Genomic DNA, 11157 nt, shown 5'->3' with positions numbered 1-11157 from the left:
TTGGGGCGCAGGCTCCGGGTGGCGTTTATCTCTGGCAGGGACAAGATGGAGGCGTGACCATGTGGCTGTGCCCAGTGCCTGCCCCCGGTGCACTCGTGTCCCATTGGTTCCTGGCCAATGGGAGCTGAGCTTGCGTTGGGGGCGGGCGCAGCACACCGCCCCCCCATGCCGGGGGCCGGAGGGGAATGCCAGCAGCGCAGGGAGCGGGGCAGGGCCACCTGAGCTATTCAAGGCCTGACCGGAGCTGCCCGGGTCCCCGTGCGACCCCCGGTTCCTGCCCCCCCTCACTGGGCCGACGTCTCCGCGGAGCGGCCCCGGCAGGGCTGCAGAACGGCCCCTGGGCATCCCCGCCCCGGCTCCGCCCAGAGGGGTCGCGCTTGCAGCCTGCGCGCGTCTGTGAGCAGCAGCAGCTGGCGAAGGACCAGCATGGCCGGCCCTGTCGCTTTCCGGGCTCTCGGGTTCCAGCGCTGGTCCCAGCCCCGGGGCGCCTCCCTTAGGCCCTGGCCTTGCGCTGTGGGAGGGTGGCAGCGGTGGGGGGAGCGGCTCTGCGCCTCGCGCCCCACCAGCGGCCTCGGCCCTGCAGCACGGCTGCCGTCACGGCCAGGCGAGACCGTGCTGAGCAGGCACAAAGCAACCTGCCCAGGCGCCCGGGCTAATGTTTACCCACAAGGAGTTGCAGCCGGGCTGGGCAAGGTCCGTTGGCTCTGTGGACAGCGAAGGGCAGCGATGGCTCCTCTGGCGCGGAATGTCTTGGTGACCGGGTCCAAACAGGGCATCGGGCTGGAGCTGGTGAGGCAGCTGGCGGAGGGCCCCGCGCCCCCCGAACGCATCTTTGCCACCTGCCGAGACCCGAGCGGACCGAAAGGCCAGGTACGAGAGCCAGGCAAGAAATGGAGGCCGGGCCTGGGGCTGGCCTGGGGCGCAGCGGCTAGGCGGGAAAGGGGGTGTCTGGCCCGACGGGCCACTTGGCTCTCGGCACCTCCCGGCACGTGTCCCCCAGGCTGTCTGCGATGGCCGGCCGGGCCCGGGGTGCTGGGCCTGGCTGCAGCAGCGACCCTGTGGAGCCCCGGCTCCTCCGCGGCCCCTCAGCTGCAGCTGGGGTTGCCAGATGGTCCCCCAAAAAATACAGGACACGCGGTACTTTGGTCAAGCAGCAGAGGAAGGGGCAAAGCAGGGTGGGCTAGTGGGGCTGAGCCCAGGCTAGTCTAGCCCACGGGTGAGCGGCTGCCCCATGGCCCCTTTGCTGCAGTGGCCTGGAGGCCTGTGCTGCCTGGCCCCCAGCACAGGCAGAGGCATGGAGGGGGCGGCAGCCTTACCCAGGGGCCTCTCTCTGGCATGGAGCCTAGGGAGACACTCAGGACTGGGAGCTGCCGAGAAAGATGCAGGTCACGAGGGCAGAACGAACAGCAGCCCAGTGGCGCGTAGGTCGGCCAGAGGCTGGAGCCCTGGGTGCACGGTAGCAGCGCTCTTCTAATTCCAGCTTCTCTTCTCCCTCCCTTTCCAGGCCCTGCGGAAACTGGCGGCCAAGTACCCCTCCGTGCGGCTGGTTCAGCTAGGTATGGAATTGTCCCATGGCCCCAGACTGCATGGGGCTCCCTCCTCTGGCTCCAGCCTCCCCAAGCGGGCCTGTTCCTCCGTCCCCAGGTATCACCCTGGCATCGTACCGGGTACTGAACGCGGGTGGTTCAAGCAGCCTCCTAAAGCCCCTCCTGTAAATAACAAGGCAAAGAAAACTTGTTCCACTGAACAGCAATGGGCGTTTTGTCTCAGGGTCCAAAAGTGCCTCCAGGGGTTGGCAGCTTTTTAAAAATGGTCTGGACGTAACAAACATTAAGGGGAAATAAATCCTAGTAAGAACTAACCCAACTTTCAGAGCGTCCCAGTGATGGGACTGACAGTTGGGTTAGAAGACAGAAAATTGCTTTGTAAAAAAATATACAAATCTTTAAATGCTCGAGCAGAATGATTTTTCAAAAAAAGTGAATTAAAAATGCTTGATCTTGCGAAAATAATAGAATGGCTTAAAACAGCAAGAACCTGGCGTTTTCTCTTCTTCTCTTAAAATGCCCCTTCCTAAAACACAAAAACTTTAAATAAAGGCGACCTGCTAAAAAAATGTAACACACGGACACCTGTGCTACAAACGCACTAGTTAGCTATTATTTGGCATTTAAGTCAAATAGTTATATTTAATTCAGCAAATTCTAATGTCAACTAATGAACCAAAAACCATCAGCTAAAACTTTCAAGACAAAAGGGATTAATTCTCACAAACTTAAACAAAATACAGCCATTAAACCCTCTATTAAAATTTATAAACCAGACATTTATTAGCAAAACTTTACAAGAACAGTTTGCGCTTTACAAAACAAAAAGTCTGGGAACTTTTCTAACAGGCTGATCCACACTCCCCATATTATCCAGACAGAGAATCATAAAAACAAGAAATCTCTCCGTAGAAAAGGCATGATTTTAGGGTGTTTTTTATGCAGGGGGTCAGTCCTCAAATGCCAAGTCATGTTTACACAAGTAAATCCGAAAACTAAAATGCCACATATATATCCAAATACAATGAAGCTAACTACAAAAGGCAGTCAGACAAAACAAAGCTAATTTTTGTGCCTGCACCTAGTAACGTGGCACTAGCTCAGATATGTTAAACCACCCAAAACTACGGGTTTTAAAAGCAGACCCTGTTGTCAGGCTGTGGGCAGCCCTGCCCAGTGGTTGGAGCAGAGTCAATCACATGGCTCATCTGGGACCCAGCGGGGCTCCTTACCTGCTCACTTAACCCCCAGGCAGGCTAGCTGGGGCCCGAATACCTCATTCCCCTCCCCTTTCCCCTCCTCCTCCCCCTCCACTGCAGAGCCAGGAGGACACAAGCCCCAGGAGCCCTCCTGGTAGCGCGTCTCCTGACCCACGGGACCGCCGGAGGAGTTTAAAAAGGATGTTTTAGGGCTACATGGAAAACTGTTTTCTCATTCGAGTGAATTTTAATCCCTTTGGGCAGCCGGGCAGAAGTGTTTCAAAAATACCCTCCCCCCATCTTCCTCCCCCTAGAAGAAAAAGGGGGTGTCCCAGTTTGTTCCCTAGCGGTGAACGTTCCTCCCACCGGAGCCCCCACCCCTCCACTCCCCCAGCGCCTCCCACCCTGTGTGGATCTGGGCTGGTCTCTGCCCCCAAAGCAAGGCCCGGCTGGTTCCACGTCCTGTAATCCACACACTGGGTTCTGCGGGCGCTCGACCGAATCCCCGCCATCGCGGCCGCTAATTCGTTGCCAGCTGCCAGCCAATCCTACCGGAGTAAACAAGCCCAAACCTGCAGCCTCTCCTCGTAGGGCGTGTGCTCCAGCCTCCCCCCCATCATTTGCATCGCCCTCCGCTGGACCCTCTCCAATGCGCCCGCATCTCTTCTGTAGTGGGGAGCCCAGAACTGGACACAACACTCCAGATGTGGCCTCCCCAGAGCCGAATAAAGGGGAATAATCGCTGCCCTGGCTCTGCTGGCAGCGCTCCTCCTAATGCGCCCCAGTGTGCCGCTGGCCTGCCTGTCTACCTGGGCGCCCTAACGACTCATCCGCTGTCACCCCCAGCTCCCGCTCTGCCGAACTGCTGCCCAGCCCGTCGGTCCCCAGCCCGGGGCTGTGCCTGGGACCCTTCCGTCCTGAGTGCTGACCTGTCCCCCCGCTGCCCCTTGCTTTCCTGGCAGATGTCGGGAGCTTGGCCAGCGTGAGAGCAGCACTGCAGGAGGTGGAGACCCAGCTGAGCGGCCAGGGCCTGAACCTGCTCATCAATAATGCAGGGATCAACTCCCACGCCACGCTGCAGTCGGTGCAGCCGGAGGAGATGCTGTCCGTCTTCACCACCAACGTGGTGGGGCCGCTCCAGGTCACCAAGGTGCGTCCGGCCTCGCTGGCTGTTGGTTGTGGGGGACGGGGGCCCCTTCCCCCTGGCAAGGGACTGGGTCAAAAGGGATTCGCCTCCCTCGGGTGCTGGAGCTGCCTGCAGGCCAGGAGGAAGCCTGCGGACGGGACTTGCAGGAGGTTGGGGCAGAGCGCCAGCCTGGAGGGAGGCAGGGCGTGCTGCAGGAAGCAGCCGGCCCCTCCCTCTGGTCCGGGGCCTGGAGCCTAGGGAATGAAGCCGCACAACGTCGCAGTCCTCTGGCAGGAGGGTGCACAGTTTGCTCCTGGGTGCTCTGAGCTAATCAGCTGAGCTGGAGCGTGTGACCAGGCAGCCACAGAAACCCCCTGGGGAGGCTCCTAGAGGGCCGGCAAAGCCCCTGCCGCTCGCCTTCCTGCTCTCTGGGGCTCCTCACTGCCCGGTCCTGCCGGGCCAGCTCCCTGGTCTCCCCCAGCTGAGGTCACTCTGCCCCCCTCCCCGAGGAGCAGTACAGGCACCGAAACTCTTCAGGCCCAAGGAGCGTGCAGTTCTGGGCTCAGCCTCCAGGGAGCCCCGCTCCCCAAATGGGATCAGACCCCCCAGGGTTATTCAGGCCCCCCAAGGCTGAAAGGAGGGTGTGCACGCCGATTGCTCCCCCGGGGAGCAGGGACTGACGGGCTGGAGAGTCCACGCCAGGGGCTGTGCTGAGAGCACGCAGTCGGGGTTAAGCGGTTGCAAGTGAAAACAGGCAGAGCAAAGTAGACGCCACATTCAAAATAACAAAACCCACGTGGCCAGTTCTAACTGACAGCTCGTTACAAACGTGCCCTGAAACGCTGCTTACGCCAGCTGCACCTCCAGGCCAGGGCAGGCCCCTCTCCCTGGGGTCTCTAGGCCAATGTTTCTCAACCTTTTTTATAAAGTACCCGTTAAAAAACTAAGTACCCCCAGTCCCTCCAGTTTTCAGACACACACAATTTTTTTCCACGATTGCAACTCATTTGTTTAAACAACTTAATTGTAGCTGGACAGGCGATGACATTTTTGGGTGTAAAAAGTACAAAAATAATAAAGCGCAGTGTGAGTGCGTGGGGCAGCCGTGCGAGGGGTGTGTGACATCTCCATAGCTCCGTGCACACTGAGCATGCGACTGGTGAGTCCACGGCCGGAGACCCGGCTGATCTCTGCTCCTCCTGGCTCTCGGGGCTGTCTATTCTCCTCATTCTCCTTTTATCCCCCTGGCAGGTGGGGACTCCTCCTTCCCTTCCGGGCTCCCCAGGACCTCCTCTCCTCTCCCAGCTCCCCCCCAGAGGTGTGTTTTGTGGGCGGGAACGAGCCGAGGAGAGGGGAGAGGCAGGACGGGAGCCAGGCAAGGGCTGTGTGCGGGACCCTGGGTCTGCCATTGACTATGGAGATGGGGGCTGTTCGCGCAGAAGCTGCTCCTTTAGCTCTTGGCTGCCCTGCGTGGGGAGCAGGGCTCGGTACGTTCCCGACACGGCCTGGCTGCTCCGCTCTCCCCTCTGGGACCGAGTGGCCCAGCCCACAGCTGCTGAGGTGTGCTGGGTTTTCAATCCGCGCCAGGAGTTCCTGCCCCTGCTGAAGAAGGCGGCGGTGGAAGCCGGGGAAGACGGGCTGAGCTGCAGCAAGGCGGCCGTTATCAACGTGTCCACAAAACTGGCCTCCATCGAGCTGTGCCTCAGGGGCCGGGAATTCCCCATGTACCCCTATCGCGCCAGCAAGGTAAGCCCCCGGCACGCTCAGGAGGCCGGGGTGGACCCCCAGCCAGCCCTAGAGGCGAAGTCTCCAGGCTTACGGCAGTAATGCTAAACCCAGCCTCAGTGCCCCACACATGGACGCGCCTTGTGACTGCCCATGAGCCCTCCTGCCCGTACCTGGCTCGCCCTGCACCCTGTGCTGTCCATGGGGCTCCGTCAAGCACGGACCCGTCCCCCTAGCCACTCCACGGCCGTGCCCCAGGTATCCAGCTGGAAGTCTTAGGGGACACCTGGATTGGCTGGAGCTGTGCCCAGCTCAGTCTGAAATCAGAGAATCCGCCCATCCCCGCGGGAAGGGAGGAACCGGCCCCACACCAGCCACCTGCTTCGGAGGAAGCACCGGGCCAAACTCCCCCCGGAGGTTCACTCCCGTTGCCGCCCGAGCTCCCATCCTCCAGCAGCAGGAGGCCCTCACGCAGCTGTGCTTTGTCTTCCAGGCTGCTCTGAACATAGTGACGCGCTGCCTGGCGGAAGAGCTCAAAGAGGTCGGGGTCTTGTGCATGGCCATCCACCCTGGCTGGGTGAAAACGGAAATGGGGACGGAGAAGGTAGTGCCCCGCGAGGCTGGCACGGCCGGCAGCGTACCCCTCCTGGCAGCTCCCTCCCCCAGCCGCCCCCCCCCGCAGGCCAGGGCGTGGCTCCCCTCTCCGTGCCGCACCCAGGCCGGCGGTGCCCCAAGACCCCCGCCCTTCAAATTTGGCACGGCTACCAGGGCGCTGGAGCCTCGCGTCTCGGCACCGACACACAGCATCCACAGGGCCCCCTGTAGGACCGGTGGCCCAGGCAAGGAGTCTTCCCCTCGGTCTGTGACCCCTGGGAATAGCCCCCAGCAGCGCAGCTCGACCCCCGGCTGCATGGTGGTTTGCAGGCAACAGGTGTCCCTGTCGGCACGCCCCGTGCTAACAAAAGCAGCCACCTGTCCAGACACTTCCTGCCACCCCACAGCCCCGAGCCTGGCCACAGGCCAGTCTCCCAGCCCCAGGGGTCTCCAGGGCCGCGCCCACCCCAGCCACCCAGCCCCTGGCCAGGCCCCAGGCGGAGGTGCGGGTGTGTGGCTGTGGCAGCCCCACGTGTCCCGCTGGTCTCAGGAGGGACCTTTGTCGCCCACAGGCCCCACTGGAGGTGGAGAGCAGCGTGAGGGGCATGCTGGGCGTCCTGGCCGGCCTGTCGCAGACCTCCACTGGGGCCTTCCTGGACTGGGAAGGGCAGCGCCTGCCCTGGTGAGGGGGCTCCAGCGGAGCAGCTCTCCGGTGCTCAGAGCAGCATCCCCGCCGCCGCCCCTCCCCGGCCAACGGTCTGTCCTCCCGCCGCCGCCCCTCCCCGGCCAACGGTCTGTCCTCCCGCCGCCGCCCCTCCCCGGCCAACGGTCTGTCCTCCCGCCGCCGCCCCTCCCCGGCCAACGGTCTGTCCTCCCGCCGCCGCCCCTCCCCGGCCAACGGTCTGTCCTCCCGCCGCCGCCCCTCCCCGGCCAACGGTCTGTCCTCCCGCCGCCGCCCCTCCCCGGCCAACGGTCTGTCCTCCCGTCGCCGCCCCTCCCCGGCCAACGGTCTGTCCTCCGTCGCCGCCCCTCCCCGGCCAACGGTCTGTCCTCCGTCGCCGCCCCTCCCCGGCCAACGGTCTGTCCTCCGTCGCCGCCCCTCCCCGGCCAACGGTCTGTCCTCCCGCCGCCGCCCCTCCCCGGCCAACGGTCTGTCCTCCTGCCGCCGCCCCTCCCCGGCCAACGGTCTGTCCTCCTGCCGCCGCCCCTCCCCGGCCAACGGTCTGTCCTCCCGCCGCCGCCCCTCCCCGGCCAACGGTCTGTCCTCCCGCCGCCGCCCCTCCCCGGCCAACGGTCTGTCCTCCCGCCGCCGCCCCTCCCCGGCCAACGGTCTGTCCTCCCGCCGCCGCCCCTCCCCGGCCAACGGTCTGTCCTCCTGCCGCCGCCCCTCCCCGGCCAATGGTCTGTCCTCTGTCGCCGGGCAGCCCTGGCAGCCGCCGCCACCTTCCGAGCCAACAGTTTGTCCTCCGTCACCGGGCAACCCCGGCAGCCCCTGCCCCCTCTGCTGGCCCTCAGCCTCTGGGCATTGCTGGAACGGCTCCTTCTCCCCTGCCCTCCCTGGCGCCTCCTGCCCCCTGCCTGTCTCCTTGTGGGCTAGTTACCCCGTTTGCATTGGCCAGGGCCCTGCTGTGCTGGGTGCTGCCAGTCACGGCACAGAGGTGCCCCCAAGAGCACCCAGCCTCTGTCAGAGGCGGGATGGCGTCGGGGGGACAGACAGCTGGAGGGGGCATCCGCAAACATGGACTGGCTACTGCCGGCGTGACACCGTGCCCCTCAGGCCCGGCGGTGCCCTGTCCGCATCTCCCCTCAGCCTGGCCGGGCCGTCCCAGTCGCTGTGCTCTGCCCTGGCTCCCTTGCACCCTCTCCACCCCACTCGCTCTGCCGGCTCGCCGGCCCCCTCCTTGCCCAGGGATTGGGGGGGCACATTGCTCAGAAACCAGGCTGCTCGCTGCCCAGGCCTGGGGCCCTTTGCTCTGTGGCCGTAAGCCAGCTCCCCTCCCTCCCCCACCAGCATGCTGCTCCCGCACAGGCAAGCACACAGCCTGGCCCTCACGCACCCCAGTTCTCCAGTGTCACTGCCAGCAGCTCGCCCGTCCCGGGAGAGGTCCTGGAAAGCAAATAAAAGGTTCTGCCCGTCCCAAAGGAGCAGCTGATCACTAGAGCAGGCCGCCGCCAGCGCGTGAGGGTCCAACAGCCAAAGGGTTCGGTGCAGAGCCACAGTTGCACTTGTCCAGCTATCGGAGCCGCGTGTCAGCGGCCCAGCTCCGGGCTTCCGGCCGTGCCGAGGGAAACGGGCTCCAGGCAAGTCTCTGGAGCCGCCCGCCGCGTGGAGGGGCCGTGCGCGCCTGTGCTCGGCGCTGCGCTGGTGACAAAGCCCCGACAGAGGACAGAGGCAGGGCGGGAGACAAAGCGGCTCCCTCCCAGGGCCCGCGTGGCCTCGGCCATGCAGGGGGATCCCGGCGCTCGGCACGGCAGCAAGATGGCGCTGGGAGTCGCGGGCACGCCCTCTCCGCACGGCGCCAGTTCTCTGCGGGCAGAAGCCGTCACTTGCCCGGCCGCTCCCAGGACAGCTCAGGGCTGTGGACCGGCACCTGCCCAGGCCTCCTGCCAGCCTGGGGCTTCTCCTGGCTGGAGCATTGGCCGGGCTCCCAGCAGCGAACCCGGAAAGGCGAGGCCAGAGCCCGTCGGCCTCGCTGCGAATCCGGGAAGGCCCCGCGCCTGCGGCCGCCCGCCACGCCACAGCTGCTCCGCAGCCCCCCACCTTGCACAGGGGGTGCTGGCGGCCCAGCGCCCGGACGGCCACACCCAGCTCCCGGCCCTGCCCTCCATCGCTTCCTTCACCAAGGCCGGAGCCCCTTGGGCCCGGCTCCATGCTTCTCTGGGGCCTGGCCCCGCTGGACTGGCCTAATCGATGGGGCCCACAGGCCCAGCCCCCCGCCCCCAGTACAGCCTCTTGCTCCCGGACCTGGCGCTGCTCTTGGGGGCCGCGCCCCAGCAGCAGCCTGTCGAGCCCCCTGCCCCACACCCCTGGCTGCCTGGGGCATTGCTATGGTTACGGGGGGGGGGAGCTTTGTTTGAGTGCCATCCCAATTCAGCACCACGTGGGGAGCCCCTGCCCGGGGGCTCAGTTCCCCCACCATGTCCTTCCCCACCACACCCCTCCCCTTTCCTCCCCTCCATCTGCCTAAGGCTCTGGGCAGGGGACGGGGAGCGGGAGGGGTTCGGGCTCTGGGCCGGGAACGGGGAGCAGGAGGGATTCAGGCTCTGGGCGGGGGTGCAGGAGGGGTTTGGGCTCTGGGTGGGGGACGGGGAGCGGGAGAGGTTCAGGCTCTAGGCGGGTGTGCAGGAGGGGTCCGGGCCCTGGGCGGGACGGGGAGCGGGAGGGGTCCGGGCCCTGGGCGGGACGGGGAGCGGGAGGGGTTCGGGCTCTGGGCGGGGGACGGGGAGTGGAAGGGGTTCAGGCTCTGGGCGGGGGTGCAGGAGGGGTTCGGGCTCTGGGCGGGAGACGGGGAGCGGGAGGGGTTCGGGCTCTGGGCAGGGGTGCAGGAGGGGTTCGGGCTCTGGGCAGGGGTGCAGGAGGGGTTCGGGCTCTGGGCGGGGGACGGGGAGCGGGAGGGGTTCGGGCCCTGGGCTGGGGACGGGGAACGGGAGGGGTTCGGGCCCTGGGCGGGGGACGGGGAGCGGGAGGTGTTCGGGCTCTGAGCGGAGGACGGGGAGCGGGAGGGGTTCAGGTTCTGGGCGGGGGACGGGGAGCGGGAGGGGTTCAGGCTCTGGGCGGGGGTGCAGGAGGGGTTCGGGGTCTGGGCGGGGGACGGGGAGCGGGAGGTGTTTGGGCCCTGGGTGGGGGACGGGGAGCGGGAGGTGTTTGGGCCCTGGGCGGGGGACGGGGAGCGGGACTGGTTCGGGCTCTGGGCGGGGGACGGGGAGCGGGACTGGTTCGGGCTCTGGGCGGGGGACGGGGAGCGGGAGGTGTTTGGGCCCTGGGCGGGGGACGGGGAGAGGGAGGGGTTTGGGCCCTGGGTGGGGGACGGGGAGCGGGAGGTGTTTGGGCCCTGGGCGGGGGACGGGGAGAGGGAGGGGTTCGGGCTCTGGGCAGAGGTGCAGGAGGGGTTCGGGCTCTGGGTGGGGGACGGGGAGCGGGAGGGGTTCGGGCTCTGGGCAGGGGTGCAGGAGGGGTTCGGGCTCTGGGCGGGGGATGGGGAGCAGGAGGGGTTCGGGCCCTGGGACGGGGAGCGGGAGGGGTTCGGGCCCTAGGCGGGGGACGGGGAGCGGGAGGGGTTCAGGCCCTGGGCGGGGGACGGGGAGAGGGAGGGGTTTGGGCCCTGGGTGGGGGACGGGGAGCGGGAGGGGTTCAGGTTCTGGGCGGGGGACGGGGAGCGGGAGGGGTTCAGGCTCTGGGCAGGGGTGCAGGAGGGGTTCGGGCTCTGGGCGGGGGACGGGGAGCGGGAGGGGTTCGGGCTCTGGGCGGGGGACAGGGAGCGGGAGGGGTTCAGGCTCTGGGCGGGGGACGGGGAGCGGGAGGGGTTCGGACCCTGGGCGGGGGACGGGGAGCAGGAGGGGTTCAGGCTCTGGGCGGGGGACGGGGAGCGGGAGGGGTCCGGACCCTGAGCGGGGGCCGGGGAGCGGGAGGGGTTCGGGCCCTGGGCCGGGGCCGGGGAGCGGGAGGGTTCCGGGCCCTGGGCCGGGGCCGGGGAGCGGGAGGGGTCCGGGCCCGGGGCCGGGGCCGGGGAGCGGGAGGGGTCCAGGCTCTGGGCGGGGGCCGGGGAGCGGGAGGGGTCCGGGCTCTGGGCCGGGGCCGGGGAGTGGGAGGGGTCCGGGCTCTGGGTGTGTTGCCGTGCCATGCCAGGCTGGGCCGTGTGGTGTGTTGCCGTGCAAGGCCGCTTGGTGCCAGGCTGGGCCGTGTGGTGCGTTGCCGTGCCGTGCCAGGCCGCTTGGTGCCAGGCTGGGCCGTGTGGTGCGTTGCCGT

The 11157-nt window shown here is 66.4% G+C and overlaps 1 protein-coding gene across 1 annotated transcript; it reads left to right on the top strand.

Moving 5' to 3' along the window:
* Positions 1–204: 204 nt before the first annotated feature.
* Positions 205–8333, top strand: LOC142831130 (uncharacterized). Its single transcript, XM_075940692.2, has 6 exons — positions 205–870; positions 1505–1556; positions 3709–3896; positions 5460–5618; positions 6091–6201; positions 6764–8333. The coding sequence occupies exons 1-6, from the start codon at positions 427–429 to the stop codon at positions 6875–6877; spliced, it is 1068 nt and encodes a 355-aa protein (XP_075796807.2). The 5' UTR covers positions 205–426; the 3' UTR covers positions 6878–8333.
* The last annotated feature ends 2824 nt before the right edge of the window (positions 8334–11157 follow it).

This window comes from Pelodiscus sinensis, chromosome 12 (genome assembly GCF_052426305.1).
Source record: "Pelodiscus sinensis isolate ZL-2025 chromosome 12, ASM5242630v1, whole genome shotgun sequence".
NCBI classification, from domain to species: domain Eukaryota; kingdom Metazoa; phylum Chordata; order Testudines; family Trionychidae; genus Pelodiscus; species Pelodiscus sinensis.
This window is presented reverse-complemented; position numbering and strand designations above follow the sequence as displayed.